This window comes from Marmota monax, unplaced genomic scaffold, assembly GCF_021218885.2.
Source record: "Marmota monax isolate L192 unplaced genomic scaffold, Marmota_monax_Labrador192_F-V1.1 WCK01_AAM20220418_F8-fsc00119, whole genome shotgun sequence".
Lineage (NCBI taxonomy): Eukaryota > Metazoa > Chordata > Mammalia > Rodentia > Sciuridae > Marmota > Marmota monax.
In genome coordinates, this window is record NW_026694771.1 from 4,956,094 (window position 1) to 4,974,031 (window position 17,938).

Below are 17,938 nucleotides of genomic sequence, written 5' to 3' on the forward strand. Positions count from 1 at the left end.
GACCCTGTCTTTAAATAAAATACAAAAAAAGCGCTGGGTATATGGTTCAGTAGTTGCATGTCCTTGAGTTCAATCCCCAGCACTGTCCCCTCCACCATGTATGTTATGATCACCTAAGATTAAATTAATTTTAACTTTGGAGACATTGCTTTAAACTTATAGAACATTTTCAAGTGTGGAAAAGTCATAAAAATTTATCAACAGCATTAATTGGTTTATGTGAATGGGCCTGTGAGTCTTTTCTTTCTTCCTTCCTTCCTTCCTTTCTTTTTTGTGGTGCGTGGGATTGAATCCAGGGCCTTGTGCATTCGAGGAAAGTACTCTACCAACTGAGCTATATTCCCAGCCCTCATTTTTTTTCTTGTTATTAATTTGCACATTCTTCAACCTTAATAACCTGCCTTCTGCATACACACATGATGTGCGTAAGCCACTGTGATTGTTTATGCAGTCTAGCACACTGTGGAACAAGTCTAACCTGCCTTAAACAGTGGCCATGATTGATGAAAATAGTTTCCCAATTTTAACCCTAGTAAACATTTGGATTTTTCTACTTATTGCTCTTATTGCTCTTATCTTCCCAAATTGCAAAGCTTACTATATCTTCTTCTGGGGTCTTTCAAGTTTCTTACTGGTTTTCAAGATAAATTTCTAAGACAATTTTGCCAAATATGTTATAAATCAGCATTAACATTTATTGAGGGAATATTTATCGGGATTGCTTAAGCATTTAAAAAAATGACATTTTATTTTTTTGAAAATGAAATATACCTATATTAAGTTCAACCAATACAGAAAAACCTAAGTGCTTACAATTCCACCAATCATAAACAAACATGTTAATATCAGCTGCATACTTTTCTATTGATGTATATAAAAAGGAGAAAAAAAATAATTTCACAAAAATGCTTTTATCTAGAAGTCTTATTCTAAATAAGAAGTATTGTTACTTGATCTTAAAGTGTGAAACTGAAACAATTCTAATTTGGAGATACAAATTTCTTCACAATATTTAACACTGAGAGTGAACACCAACATAAACTGTAGACTGAGGAATAATCTAGAATCAACATAGGCTCATCAGTTATAGCAGATATACCACTTTGGTGGGAAATGCTGATGATGGGGGAGGCTGCACCTGTGTGTGGGAAAGGAGCACAGAATGCTTTGTACTTTCCACTCAAATTTTTCTGTGAACTAAAACTGTTATAAAAGAGAAAGTCTATAGGGCTGAGGTTGTGGCTCAGTGGTAAAGGGCTTGCCTCATACTTGAGAGGCACTGGGTTTGATCCTCAGCACCACATAAAAGTAAATAAATAAAATAAAGGTATTGTGTCCATCTACAACAAAAAAATTAAAATAAAAAGACAGTCTATATCTGTACAGAAAAGTGAGCTTTTCAGCAGTATTTTATGGTTTACCATAACAATGTGGAAAACATTCAGTGAACTTAAAAGAAGAACATGTTGAATAGAAAGAGAAATCTTCATAAATATATACTTCAATGGATTTGGATCATTGCCTTCTCTATTTTGAAAAGAAAATCTTTGCCAATAAGATACTAGTTTTTATTTTTTTGAGATACTCATTTTTAAAGGAGTTCGCTAAAGAAATTATGAACTATATTAGGAGATGTAACTAGAAGTAACTAACCACTCAATTTTTTTTGTTTTTTAAATTTAATTTTTATTGGTTCTTTTTAGTTACACATTATAGTAAAGTGTATTTTGACATATTATACATACATAGAATATAACGTATTCTAAATAGGATCCCATTCTTGTGGTTGTACATGATGTGGAGTTTCATTGGTGGTGTATTCATATATGAACATAGCAAATTTATGTCTAATTCATTTTACTGTATTTCCTATTCCCATCCTCTTTCCCTTTCTTTTATTCCCCTTTGTCTAATCCATTGAGCTTCTGTTCTTCCCTTCCCTCACTTATTGTGTGTTAGCATCCACATGTCAGAGAGAGCATTCAGCCTTTGTTTTTATAAGATTGGCTTATTTCACTTAGTATGATGGATCTCCAGATCCATCCACTTACTGGTAAAAGTCATAAAGCCATTTTTATGGCTGAGTAATATTCCATTGTGTATAATATAGCATATTTTCTTTGTGCATTCATCTGTTGAAGGGCACCTAGGTTGGTTCCATGGCTTAGCTATTGTGAATTGTGCTGTGATAAACATTGGCGTGGCTGTGTCACATCACTGTAGTATGCTCATTTGAGGTCCTTTGGGTATATACCTAGGAGTGGGATAACTGGGCCAAATGATGGTTCCATTCTAAGTTTTCATACTGCTTTCCAGAGCCTGTCTGTTTATTTTTAAAGTTAGGTTTTCACTGTCACACAATGTCCATTGACTCCATGCAAAACTTGCTCTTTTTTCCACTTTCTGATTTTTTATTTATTATTTTACATTTTTGAGGATTTAAAGCATTTGCATTCTGTTGTTTAGACATAGTTCCTTCAAATATTTAGTCTTAACTATATATTTAAATTAATTTTTTGTTTATCATCAGCATGGTTTTTATTTTGATTTGTCTCTTGGTTGATTGGACATCACTATCTGGAACTGTGTTGTTTTAGAGAAATATAAGAGGGAAGAAGAAGGATTAAAAGAAGAAGTGTGGGGCTGGAGTTGTGGCTCAGTGGTAGAGCACTTGCCTAGCATGTGTGAGACACTAGGTTCAATTTTTAGCACCGCATATAAATAAATGAATAAAAACAAATGTCCATCAACATCTAAAAAAAGAAGAAGGAGTGTTTTCTCATTCTCTTCTGTTCCCTTTAATACAGATATATAGGCAAGATGAAATAAGACCCATAATTCCTTACTTAGCTCAGCATGTCTATTTTTGTGATGCTGCTCATTTAATATACGGTAGGATCTATTGCCTGATAATATAATCATGAAGTAATTAGTAGGGCTAGTTTTTATTCTTAGGGAGGAAAAAGAAGAAGAAGAAAAACAAAACAAAACAAAACAAACAAACCCAGACCCTCAGAAACAAAGCCAATTCTGGCTCATTATCAAAATTATTTGAAGACTACTGATTAAACAATGTTTTTCTCAAATGTTAGAGCAGATATAGAAACTGTAGCATTCAAATGAACTTGACTGTGGTTCAGATGAGAAATAAACAAAGGATAGTGTATTCTAAGCTATGATGCTTGTAACAACCACAAGTGACCACACCATGAGAACACAATACCTGCTTTGTGCGTACATATATTTGTGTTTGTGCAATTAGTGCTATTATGAAATGCTTGTATTAGTGGTGGAAATATCTGTGATAACATCAACCTGAACAGGAAGTTGATGTGGTAACTATTTCAGGGTTAAATATGCAGTTTAGAAAGGCTGGTGGAAGAAAACGGGGGTATACTGCCCAACTCAATGGGGGCTGGTGATTGCAGCTGGCTGTGGAGGGTGATGGAGTCCCTGAAGTCCCTGGCATGTTTAAGCAAAAGCAGGTGAAGTCATATTTTGTGAAAGGCTTTAAAATGTCTAAAAGGAACTTTGAAAGTGAGCATATTTTCTGTACAGGATGTAGGTTGTCTCCAATGGGAATCGCAGAGTTTAACTTTTGAAGACAGCAAGATTTTAAGGGTTTGTAAAATGCAGGGTGGTTAGGGACTATGGCATAGAAATGATCCAAGGTCATTTAAAAGCCAATATATTGAGTGACATCAACAAAAATGTAGGAAACTCCAAAACTCTGTTCCTCTAGTTCTTTGGAACTCTCAAACTTCATTAAAATACTTTATCAAAACCAAGGGAATGCGTAATGCAGAGAAAACTTACTAAACTTCAGTAAGAGAATGATAATGACATTTTAACTTACCTGCCTACCATCTCCACACCACAGCTGGACAGTGACTGTCAGAAAGGGCAATACAAATATCATTCTCAAACAATAATCGTGGTGGCATGTTTTGGCTTCTCTAGTGACTCTCTGAGGGTTTGGCCCCCAGGTAGGGATCTTGACTTTATTTTTTTCACTTTGAAACTATCTCAGGGCTGGAACCCCTTGAATGTCATCTGCTGAAAACCATTAAAAGGCAAATGTTCTAGGAATGGCTCTCTGGGGTGAGGGATAAAAAAATGGGATAAGCAGGACACAGACTGAAGAGCTTAGGAAGAAGCTAGGAAGGGAGATCTGTGGGAGGCTATGTACTTTGCAAAGCTTCCATATGCATTGGGGAAACTAACATCTGTCCACTTGACCAGGGCTGGACATATGCTCAGAAAAGGTCTGAAAAGGCCCTAAATTCTTACATCTGGCTAACATTCAGGTAGGAAGACAGTGAAGTTTAAGGTGTATTTGTAAACTGCCTGGTGCATGCTGAAGGTTTTCCTAATGTACACAGAACTCATCTGCAAAGACTAGGAGATATTCTCTTTGGGTTGCAGGTGTTTAAGGAAATTATTGTCAAATCAATGAATAATTAATAAAATAGTGGAACATAGAAGTTATTAGGCACACACAGCAAAGAATTTATATTTTATTTATTTATTTATTTTTTATATTGTCACTCCCAAAGAATTTTTAATATCCAATATGTAATATAAATACATAGCATGGATGTCCTTCTTAAAATATCTCCATAGTCAATAGGAAAGGTAGCAGAATACAACAGTCACTAATATGCCATTTTGTAAAAATGTGAATGTGTAACCGATGTGATTCTGCAATTTGTATTTGGGGTAAAAATGGGAGTTCATAACCCACTTGAGTCAAATGTATGAAAGATGATATGTCATGAGCTTTGTAATGTTTTGAACAACCAATAAAAAAAAGAATTTATATTTTAAAAATTAGTCTAAAAAATTCACTAAACAAACAACAAGAACTATGGCAGGTAGCAACAACAAATCCAAGGAAGAAGGAAGAATCTGATTTCCAGAGGTATTGCATTATAATATTCAAAATGTTTAGTTTCAAAACAATTAAAAAAAATTCTCAGGAATGCAAAGATACAAGGAATTTTGACCCATACACAGGGGGAAAATAAAGAAAGAAAATAGAAAGTGTCTCTAAAGAAACATGGATATTTTACCTACTAGTCAGAGGGTTCAAATCAAGTATTTTCAGTATGCCCAAAGAATTAAAGAAGACTTTGTAAAAAGAAATAAAAGGAAATCAGAAGAGTCCAATTTCACCGAATAAAAAAATACCAGCAAAGATAGAAATGTAATAAAGGAAAAAAGTAGAAACTTTGGAACCATAAATATAATCACTGACATGAAAAAATTCATGAAAGACGTTAAATAGCAGATTTGAGAAGGCAGAGGAAAGAGAGAACTTGAAACTGAGAAATTGATAATCCCAATTGAGATTATGTAGTCTGAGAAGCAAGAAAAAATAAATAAAAGGAAGAAAAATGAACAGAATCTAAGAGCCTTGTAAAACATTATCAACTGTACAATGTGTACAAGATGAGCCCTAGAAGGAAAGGAGAGGGGAGAGAGGCAGAGAGGTAAAGGGGGGAGAGAGAGAAAATGAGAGAGAGAAAGAGAGAGAGGAGAGAGACCAAAAGAATATTTGAAGGAATAATGGCTGAAAAATTCCAAAATCTGATGAAAGACATGTGTTGACATATTTAATGAACTCAATGAATGCCAAGTAGGATGAATTCAAAGAAATCCACACTGATCCACATTATAAGCAAACTGTCAAAAGACAAAGACAAAGTGAGAATCTTGAAAACAGTAAAGAGAAGTGATTTATCTGCACAAAAGAACTTTAACAAGATAAATGGTCAGTGACTAATCAGAAGCCATGAAAACCAGAATGTGGATGAATGACATACTTAGAGTGTTGAAAGAAAAATAATTTTAAGGCAACAATTCCATGTCTGGCAAAACTATCTCTCAACATTAATGGAGAAATTAAGATAGTTCTAGAAAAAAAAAAAAAGGAGTTCATTCCCCATAAACAATAACTTATAGTCATAAGAGGAAATAAGAAACATTGGTAAAGATATCTACATGTGTGAATATGTCAGTATTATTTTATTTTTAGTTTCTAATTTTTTTCCTACATAATTTAAAAGGCAAATTCAAAAAGTTTATCTATGTTAAATGGGCCCATATGTTTAAAAGATCGAATTTGTGACAATAGAAATATTAAGGGAAAAAGATGAAGTTGAATAGGACCTAAAGTTTCACCTTCTTTTCTTTTTGTTCTGTTGAAGCTAAGTTATATTGATTTAAACTAGATGGTTATAAATGTAAGTTTTAATTATAATATCGAGTTCAACCACATAAATAAAAAACAAGAAAAAGGAAATGAAAAAGAAAACAAAATATTTCTCTAAAAAAGAATCAGAAAAGAAAGTATTATTGAGGAACTGAGAAACACAAACAATGTATAAGATACAGTGAAAACAAATGGAAAAATGGTAGAATTAGTACTTCCTTATCTGATTATGATAACTGCAGATTAAATTTTACATTTAAAAGTCAGAGATTAGAGATTGGTGGGAAAACAAACATGATCCAATTATGTGCTATCTAAAAGAGATTAATTTTATATCCAAAGACACAAATAAGATGAAAAGATGGAAAAATATATTTCTGTAAGTAGTAATCAAAAGAAAGCTAAGATGGATATACCTATTATCCAACAAATTTTAAGGCAAAAGTGTTACAAAAATACAAAAATGCCACTTACTATTGATAAAATGTTAATATGTTAGATACAACAGGTGATACACACTTATAAACATACACACCTAACAAAAAAGCTCCAGAATGCATGAAGTAGAAACTGACAGCAGACAGCAGAAATAGTTTATAATAATTGTTGAAGGTTTCAGTTCCCTCCCTTCAATAATAGATAAAACAACTAGATAGATGGTCAATATGGAAACAGAAGGCTGAAAGCACTATACACTACAATACAGCTAGACTCAACAGACAGATACACAACACTCCACCCCAAAACAACAGAATACAAATTTTTCTCAAGGGCACATGAAACAGTCCCCAGAATAGGCCATATGTTAGGCCACAAACCAGTCTGAATAAATTTAAGAATGTAATAAAATAAAAAGCATCTTCCCTGGAAACAATGTAATGAAAAGGAAATCAGTCTCAGAAGGGAAACTGGGAAGTTCACAAATATGTGAAAATTAAACAACTAATGGAACAAAGAAAAAATCATGAGGAAATTAGGAAATACATTCAGATGAATAAAATTGATCTCAATTTTAAAATTTTAAAATTGATCTCAATTTTCAATGTAGTGTTTCTATTTCTCAGTGAAAAATTTATGACTGTAAATGCCTATATTAAATAAGAACAGCTCAAATAAATAACCCTAAATATACAACTTAAATAACTAGAAAAGAAAAACAAATTAAATCTAAAGCTAACAGAAAAAGAAAATGATAAAGACTAGAGTGGAGATAAAGATAAATCAATAATAGGAAAATAATAGTCAAGAGAACCAAAAGTTTGTTTTTAAAAGATAAATAAATTTGGCTAGTTGGCTAAAATAGAAAGAAAGAAGGAGGTTCAAATTTTTTGAAATTAGAAATGAAAGCAGGGACATTATTACTGATTTATGGAAAGAAGAATTATGAGAGAACACTATGAATAAGAGTATACTGATAAATTAGATAACCTATGTGAAATTAACAACTTCTTAGAAACACACAAAGTACCAAAATTGAATCAAAAAGAATTAGAAAAATCTGCAGAAGTCCAAGGTAGGAGATAACAAGTTCAAGGCCAGCCTGAATAACAGAGTCCTTGACTCAAAAATAAAACAAAACAAAAGAACCAGGAATGTTCTCAGAGCATCTCTGGGTTCAACCCCCAGTACTTAAAATTAAAAAGAAAAAAAAAAAAGGAAATATGAATAGGCCTGTAACAAGGAAAGAGATTGAGTCAATAATCAAAAACTTCCTCACAGAAAAAAGGAACACATTTATACTCTTGGTTGGACTGTAAATTAATATAACCAGTATGCAAATCAGTATGGAGATTCCTCACAAGACTAGAAATGGAGCACTAAATGAGTCAGTTATACAACTCCTCGGTGTTTATCTTCAAGAATTAAAGTCAGCATGTTATAGTGATATATGTATACCCATGTTTATAGCATGTTTATAGTACAATTCACAATTGCCAAACTATGGAACAAGACTAAGGTGTCCATCACTGAATGAATGGTTAAAGGAATTTTGGCATATTCACATGATGGGCCATTAGGAAAAATGAAGTTATGTTGTTTTCAGCAAAATGGATGGAACTTGAGAGCATTATGTTAAGTAAAATAAGCCAGACTCAGAAAGTCAAGGGTCATATATTTTCTCTCATATGAGGACAGAGAAAAAGAAAGGTGTCAGAGGAATCACATGAAAGTTTAAGGGAAATCCGGTAAAGTGATGAGTGGGGTGGGGGGGGGGAGGTAGAGAAATAATCCTGGGGAATGCTATTGACCAAATTTTATTGTTAAAATGTGTTCATGTATAACTATGTAACAGTGAATCTCACTATTATGTATAATTATAATACACCAATAAAAAATATGGAGGGAAAGAACCTCTCTACAAATAAGGGCTCAGGACTAGATGACTTCATTGGTGAATACTACTAAACATTTAAACAGTTAACAAATTAAATTCTTCCAATAAATATAAGTGAAAGGAACACTTCCTAATTAATTCTATGAGAGCAACATTAACTTGATAACAAAGTCAGACAAAGACATCACAAGAAAATATAGAACAATATCTCTTACGTATATTGATAGAAAAATCCTCAACAAAATACTGACAAACATAATGCAGTAGCATCGTAAAAGCATTATACAGCATGTTAAGTGGAATTGAACCACAGAATGCAATGGTTCAACATATTAAAATCAATCAATGTAATAAGCCACATTAATGTAATAAAGAAAAAACCCTACACATGATAATCTCAATGATACCAAAAAAAAAAAAAAAACAAAAGACACTACACAGAATCCAACACCCTTTCATGACAAGAACACTCAGTAAACTCAGAATAGGGAGGGAACATCCAAACACGATAGAGGACATTTATTAAAAACCCACAGCTAACAGAATGCTCAGTGATGAAGTTCAGAAGCTTTGCCCCCAAGAACAGAAACAAGGCAAGAGGGCCCACTTTGTCCACTTTATTTGACATTCTACTGGAAGTTCTATTCAGAGTAATTTGGGAAGTAGAAGAAATAAACATTGTCACAAGTGGTGAGAAAGAAGTAAAATTTCCTTACTCACATATGACATATGTCTTAAACATACCACAAAGAAACCCCAAACCCACGAGGACTAATGAAGAAATTCAGCAAGGTTTGGGGATACTAGAACAACATGCCAAAATGAGATGCATTTCTGCTGTATGCAGTGTAAATGCCTGTAATCACAGTGACTCAGGAGGCTGAGGCAAGAGGATCACAAGTTTGAGGCTTGCCTTAGCATCTTCACGAAGCCCTGTGCAATTTTGTCAGATCCTGTCTCAAAATAAAAAATAAAAAGGGCTGGGAATGTAGCTCAGTGGTAAGGCACTCCTGGGTTCAATTTCCCAGTACCAACCAACCAACCAACAAAAAAGAGATGCATTTCTATACATTAGCAATGAACAATCTGAAAAGAATATTAAACAATATTAAACAATTCAGAAGAATCTGAAAAGAATATTAAACAATTCGATTGACAAAAGCATCAAAAACATTGACATAGGAATTAATTTAATCAAGGGGTTACAAGACTTGTACAGTGAAAATTATAAAATATTGTCAAAAGAACTTCAGAAGATTTAAGTAAATGGAAATACATCCTATGTTCATGGATTGGAGACAATGTTGTTAAAAAGACAATACTTCTCAATAAGATCTACATATTCAATGCAATTCCTATCAAAATCCCAATGACTTTTTTCAGAAGTGAAAGCCCTCATGTTCACATGGAATCTTAATTTAAACCAAAATAGTTAAAAATAATAATGAAAAAGAATAAAGTTGGAGGACTCACATTCCTAATTTCAAAACTGCCTACAAAGCTACAGAAATCAAAATAGTTTAGTACTAAAAAGATAGACACATAGGTCAATGGAATAGAATTGAGAGTCTAGAAATAAACCCACACTTTATGACTCACTGATTTTCTACAAATGAGCTAAGACCATTCATGGAGGAAGAATAGTCTATTCAATAAATGGTGCTGGAATAAATGGACCACCACATGTGAAAGAATGAAATTCATACCATATACAAAAAATAACCCCAAAGAGACCAAAGCCCAAATAAACCAAAGCTATGGTTTGGTTTCTTTGGGCTTTGGTCTCTTTGGAGTTAATTTTTTTTATATGGTATGAATTATATGGTATTATTCACTACCTTGTATTTACAATAACTTAGTTGTTATGATACCATAAGGGCCCAAGAATCTAAAGAAAATATTAAAAAATGAACTTCATCAAAATTATGACTTTTGTAGTACTGGCGGGTAAATATAGGTACTTGCATATGCTAGGAAAGTGCGCTACCTCTGAGGTACATCCCCAGTTCTTTTTAAAATTTTAAATTTTGAGATAAGGTCTCACTAAGTTGCCCAAACTGACCTCAGACTTGTGATTTTCCTGCCTCAGCATTCTGAGTAGCTGGGATTACAAGTGTATTCCACATATGTGACTTCAAAATTACAACTTTTGTGCATCAAAATATATTATCAGGAAAGTGAAAGATAACCTACATAACTTGAAAAAGTATTTGCAAATTATATGTAAGGTTGTAGTATCCAGAAATTTTATAAATAACTTGTACTATTCGGAATAAACAATTTAATTTAAAAATAGCTGAAAGACTTGAACAGACATTTCTCCAAAGGAAACACACTAATAGTCAATGCATGCAATAAGGCGGCCACTGTCACTAGTCATCAAAGAAATGCAAATCAAAACCACATGGAGATGCTACTTCATTCTCACTAGGATTGTTATAATGATAATTTTTTAAGTGGAAAATAACAAATGTTGACAGTAATGTGGAGAAGTTTGAAAGCTCATATATTGGTGGTGGGAAATAAAAAAAATTGCAGCCATTATGAACAAAAATTTGGCAAGTTTTTAATAAGTTAAACATGGCCTTTAATAAGTTACAATATGGCCTTGAAATTCCACTCTATGGCCCAAAGAATTGAAAAGAGGTATTAAAAAACCTCTACAGTAATGTTCATAGTAGCACTTTTAGGAATCACCAAAATTGGAAACAACTCTCAAATCCATCAGCTAACAAATGTGTAAGCCAAATGTGGTATATCCAGACAACTGGATATTATTCAGTCATGACAAAGAATGTGTTTGTATACACATGACATGGAAGAACCTTTGAAACATTTTTATGAAAAAAGCCAGGTACAAAAGGCCACATATTATATGATCACATTTATATAAAATACCCATAAGAGGCATATTCATAGACATATGAAGCAGATGAGTGTTTCCAGGGTTTGGGGCAGGGGGGATGGGGAGTGACGGCTAGAGGGATTCCCCTCCAGGTGATAAAAATCTCCTGAAACTTAGTACTGGTGGCCCAAGATACATTTTTTTAATTGTTAATTATAATTTCTACCACATATTAATCAGTGTTCTCTAGAGGAACAGAACCCATACTGTGTGTATGTATAAACAAACAAACAAACAAACAAATAATTTTGCTCAGGCTAGCCTTGAACGTGCAATCTTACCTCAGCTCCCAAGTAGCTGGAATTACAGGCAGGTGCCGCTGTACCTGGCTGTAAGTGCAAATCATCTAAAATTATATGGTAAAAATAATTCAGATTGATTTTTTGGCAATATTCTCAAGGTCTGAGAAAGGGTTCAACATATTTGGTTCTGGGAAAAAAACCTTTTAGGAGAATATTTTGGTGCATCAAGATGGTGATAAAAACAAATTTGTTTTAGAGCAGGGGTTTCCCATTCATTAGCCATGACCCACAAAGCCTGCTGAACACTTAAAAATGGGCTTAATGTGAACTGAAATGTGAACTGTGGAGCATTGGGATGGGAGACGTGCAATTGTCCCTTTAGAACATGAATGAAAACGTCTCTACTGGTTTGGGAGTGTGTTGGTTTGCTAGGGCTACTGTAACAAATGACTTCAACCATAGAAACATATTGTTTTATTGTTCTGGAGCCTAGGAGTCTGAGATCAAGGTGTAGGGGGAGGGGGTGTTGGTTTCTTTTGAAATTTATATAATATATATTTATATATTGTTCAAAAACATATTTTATATACATAAATATATAAATTAGTATATATGTTATTAAAATAAAAATAAATGATGTATTGACTCAGTTTTGAGGCCCTTGTTGGGGCAACAAGTTTCCCTCTTGAGAACTGGTTGAAGCCAAACCTAAACCACTTCCCTTATCTGGGCTCTCATGCTCCTGGCTGCTATGCACCTGTTCTAATTGCCCTATGACCCTATACCAGACAACTAGGAATGGCCCTTATGCTTTGGAACCCACAAAATTATTCAAATTGCTGCACAAGGAGTCCAGGAAAGCTTGCCAGCATCACCTGGTTTGCAATAATATGCTGCCCCCATAATTCTAGCTGTGCCTGGTATGACCCTTCTGTGACCCTTTTGTGATCCTGTGGCAATCCTCTCCTTTTGAAGTTGTCAGTAACAAGGGTTATTTTTACCAGAGCACCGTGTGGTGTCCCACAATCAATAAACTCTGAACTTTATGAAACAATTGGTGAGCAGAACAGCATGCTGATAAACTTGGTTCTGGCATAGCTTCTCAGAGGTCAGCTGTTGGCTTACTAATTGGTTTCAAAACCACCAGAAGAGCAGCTTGGGAAGGAGCTATTGCCTGTGGTGAGTTTCTGCTTTAGATTTGCCTGCCGTCTGCTTCTATGTCTATTACTGGTTTCCACATCTCTCCTTTCCCACACTTCCTTTGTGTTGAAATATTAAAAATGAGCAGTTTGGGGCTGGGGTTGTAGCTCAGCGATAGAGCGCTTGCTTAGCATGTGTGAAGCACTGGGTTCAATTCTCGGCACCACATAAAAATAAATAAAGGTCTACCAACAACTAATATAATATTAAACGAATTATGAGCACTTTTAATTGGCTAAACTTGGTGGGCTAGAGACTAGGCCAGATGGGGCTCTCTGGTAAGGCTATAGGAAGGACGGATCTCTTGAGTCACACTTTCCTGGACCAGGTGTTTCAGCATGTTTCCTGTCAGCCTGTGGTTGGCAGAGGCCTATTCAGGAGGCCCTCACATTTTTGGCATTGGTATTTATTATTATTTGGGGCGGCACCCTGGTTTGTTCCTGTGTTTGTACAGCCCATATGGAGGAAAGCGGATTGGGCTCCCCCACAGAAGAGCAATGGTACCTGGGATACCAACCTATCTCAGGTGGGATAGCAACCTATCTATCTTCTTTATAGTGACCACCTGGCTGCATTCACTGTGAACTTCATGCTCCCCAGACCCTCAAGGGTATTGTTGGTCTTACCCTTGAAGACCAGCTCCCGGTTTGATTCTAAAGGAGTCCTCTGGAACAGGGGAACAAATAGTTCATCCTTATACTGCCAACCCCACCGCAGTGCTTGCCAAAGATACCCATTGATTAACCAATGTATAATCAATCCCCTGTTGGTGTGTTTGAGCCTTAACAAGTGCTGCCGCATGTCAACATGCAAGGGGACTGACACATGGGATTGTCTAAGTTAGGCTGCTAGAACAAAAATATCATAGATGGGGTGGCTTAAATAACAAATGTTTATTTCTCACATTTCTTATAGGAGGCTGCAAAGTTGAAGATCAAGACACTGGAAGATCTGTTATCTGGTGAGAGCTTGCTTCCTGGCTTACAGAAAGAATTCTTATATCCTCACACAGGAGGATACTAATATATAACTTTTAGGAAAACACAAGCATTTAGTTCATAGCAGGAGCTTAATATGCTGTCTAAGGAGAGACATGTTTCCAGAGTCTTCATTTTTACTAAACTCACATTATAAAGCCTCACGGAACACTGCTTATCCCCTTAAAAGTTCCAAATATAACTAATTGTAGCACACATTTCACCTTTCAAATACACAATGCTGAACTCTTGGAAAAGGCATTCAGTAGAATTGTCATGTCCCTAATGAGACCCAAACAGCCTATTTAATGAGACACATTTATATCTTCACCTCCTTTTTTAAGTCCAATCTGGCAAATGCATCCCTTAATAAGCCTTTATTTTGCTTCAGATCTTGATCTCTCATAATTCAAGGCCCTTTGGCCAATTCACACCACACATCATTTTTTAAAAACTTTACCAGAATTCTTACATGTCCTTAAAGAGAGATTTATTCCACTTTCTAATATTAAGGACCGATTATATATGAAGACTTTTAATAATGTCTGATACAAGACCCATTTAGGTCTGAATTTCTACCACTCAAAACACCCTCCCTCTATATTCAGATCATAGGGAGAGGGTAATTTATCTGGACTTTCCTTCTGCTACCCTCCAGGAAGTTCAAATTAGTTCTCGAGGGTCATTACTACAGACAGTTTGTATTACCAAGATGGAATATAGTCAATATAGTCTCCACACAGTCATTAAAAATCATATTTACAGATAATAGTAAAACCAATACCATATTAATCATAAACCCCAAACCATATAAAGCCTCCTTGATAACAAGGCCTGCTGAAAAAAAAATCAGTATCAAAGAATAAAAACCTTTCAAGTGGGCTGCACATCTTTTTGTTGCTGGATGCTCTTGTTGCTATTTGTTTGTAGATCTGTGATCCAAAAACATAAACTATCCAAATAAGTCCTGTTTCAACCAAACATGATCAGTGCTTAGGCCTGCATGCTATCGAGTGGGGTTAATGCAAACCTTGCAGCCCAGGGGTCTCATTGGCTTGTCTATCATCAACCGAATTGACAACAGAGGCAAAGAGCCTGTAGTAATTGGTGAACCAGAGAGCCTGCCCATATCTTAGTCTAATCTTAGACATTTTAATTAGCAAACAACCTGGCACTCTATTTAGCTCAAATAAAACTATATGATTTAAAATCTATTTGTAAGGGGCTACAGCTTAGTGATAGAGTGCAGGACTAGCATGTGTTAGGCCCTGGGTTCAATCCCCAGCATTCCCTGCCACCAATAGGATTAAAAATAAAAAATAATTGGCAGAAAAACATATATTATCATTCCAAACCTTAGACTGTTAGGAATTTTAGATTTGGCCATCCTTAACTGAAGCTTTAATTATGCTAGTGCATTCTGTGCTTTGGTGCTTTATAGCAGTATCATGGATGCTTACATCACTTTTATTTTCTGTGCACCCACAAGCCCCTTAACTTTGAAAGACATTTGCAAGTCAACCTTCCAGGTCCAACATTGCATTTAAATTTTGTAAACTGCTCAACTTTGTATAATAGCATACATTCACAAAATAAAGACCTATATCAACCAGAATGGGTATCCACTTGAAAATAAGGGCCCTGTTCAATGTTGTAGAAGACATTGCTCCATCCATGAGGGGCTTGGAACATATCATTCCAAGTACTTTTGGATTTTAAAATTTTTGCTGAAAAATCAGAAGTATTTCTGATTGACTTGCCTATATGTGACCTGATATTTTTCTCTTGAGATTTTAAAATTCTATCCTTGTTTTGTATGTTAAGCATTTTAATTATAATATGTTATGAAAAGGTCTTTTTTGATCTTGTCTAGTTGGGGTTCTAAATTGCCTTTTTAAAAAATATTGTTTATTATTGTCAATGGATCTTTATTTCCATTTATTTATATATAGTGCTGAGAATCAAACCCAATGCCTTACACATGCTAGGCAAGCACTCTACCCCTGAGCCATAACCCCCACCCCCAAACCAATAAAGTATTGTTGAAGTTTCAACATGGTTCACTTATGTGTGGAGCAAGGTGTACTCTGTTTGCTGATTTCAGCTCAGCAGCAAAGATTCTACCCTGTGAACTTGTGGTGTCCCAGTAATTTTCTGGCACCTCCCAGAAAAGGGTGAAACAAACAATAGCAACAACAGAAGCAAATTACAGCATTACAATAAATACCTGGTGCCTATTATGACTTACACAACACTAATTACCACAGAAACAGGAAGGGTCCCCAACTGCCAAAAGCAAAACCATTAATTAGCCACAAAGTAGATCTGGCACTAAAGTAAACTTTAGGTGTCAACTACTCCATACACAGTGTTAGTAAATTCAGCAACATGAATGGTGGGGGCTGGAATTATATGAACCAGAAATTCTAAAAGATGATAATAATAGTTCATTAAGAGAAAATAAAATGTGATAGAAAGGTAAAGGGAAGTTGAACATGTTCAAAATTTTAACAGAAAAAGAAGAGATATAGCAAGTGATGGCTATAAAATGGAAGAGAAAAAATAAATAAAAGAAAAAGTAAAGGGATAGAAAATGAGAGAAGAGAATTTGGCTATTAGAGGAAGAAGAGAGGAAACACTAAAAATAAGCACTAAAAATAAACAAAAATAAAAACAAAATAAACAAAACCCAATCCCTCAAAAGACAAGACACAGAAAAATAGCAGTCATTCAAAAATGCTAAAAGTGAGAGAAAAAGAAAAAAATATGTAAATGTACATATATCCACATGTACTTCCATATATTCAGCTCAGCATGAATACACACATCACCACTACCACCACTCCATGGAAAACAGACTCAATGAAAATGAAGATATTTTCTTCACTGAGTTGGTCAAAACTGTCAAGGAGAATGGATGATCATTGCCTATTCCTGACTATCCTTTCCATTTCTTCCTGGGTGGTGTATCCCTTAGAGCAAGGGCTGAGTTTTTTCAAATCTTTTCTCTTTTTGTGTGGTTCATTGAACTGCCAGCTGGCATGGCCTCAACGGAGGCTTCCCTTCTCTCCAGTCTAAGGCAGGACAGAATGAGAAGTACGGTTGATAGGGATTTTGTCTGGACAAACTGGATCGAGACACTCTGAGGGTGGGGCTGCTTCAGAGTTCTAAGTAGGCAGTTCTGGTGGCTTGGGTTTTCTGATCAGGCTTTTGGAACTTTGTTGGGTGGTACCTGCTCTAGAAAGATTAGATCGATGCACCTGTAGGGCCAGCCAGATGCCAATCTCTGCTGGATGGATCTCAGGAGCCCACCAAGAATTCTACTTTAATTTCACATTCTGCTGCCCACAAAAATGGCCTTCCCAAATTCCATCCCTGAGGATATTCATGCCTGCCTGTTCAGTTTCCTGACCCTCTTCAGCTGGTCATGTGAGCCATCAGATTCAGCCTACCCTCCTTATGGTTAGCACCCCTCCATATCTCTGACTTGAGTCCTCCTGGGTACAATATTCTGTTTGTGCCTGTTTCAATTATGTTCTTGTAGGTACACTCTGGTCTTTATGGTAGATAGATGCTTGCTAGAACAGTATGGCAATGTTTGCTCTGATCTTCTGAGCTCTCCAGCAGCAAGTTGCAATGTGGGCTCCTCATGATGGCTCCCTGTCTCATCTCTCTGTTTGCCAGTTGGGAAACCGAAATTTTCAAAGACAAGTTTGCTATGCAGTTGCTGGATCAGCTAAGTTCAAACTCTTTTTTATCCTACAGGTCTTTCCATGTCTTTGTCCATTGTGCTTTTCTCTTTGTGCTATCCCTCCTCTCTGTAGTGAACTGGCACTGGTTCTGCAACTGGCCTGGCTCCAATGTACTCTTCCTTGTTCTTTGCACAATGCACCTGAATTTCTGAGTCTCTATGAGACTATCACTGTATGATATTGAATTTCAGTGAATTCCCACTTTGACCCAGAGAAGAAGTACACCTGATGCTTGAATCCCAAGCAGTGGAGCAACTGGAAACTCAGATTTCCTCTCGTACACCATCTAGCTCCATTTGAGAGGCCTTGACTA

The 17,938-nt window shown here is 35.4% G+C and overlaps 1 protein-coding gene across 1 annotated transcript in view; it reads left to right on the top strand.

Moving 5' to 3' along the window:
- LOC124079588 (cell surface glycoprotein CD200 receptor 5) overlaps positions 1–17,938 on the top strand; it is a gene marked incomplete at its 5' end in the record, with an annotated part of 58,708 nt that overhangs the window by 14,311 nt on the left and 26,459 nt on the right. Inside the window, one exon of the mRNA XM_058572881.1 lies at positions 13,812–13,857. Coding sequence (XP_058428864.1) covers positions 13,812–13,857 — 46 coding nt within the window. The remainder of the gene's footprint in view (positions 1–13,811; positions 13,858–17,938) is intronic.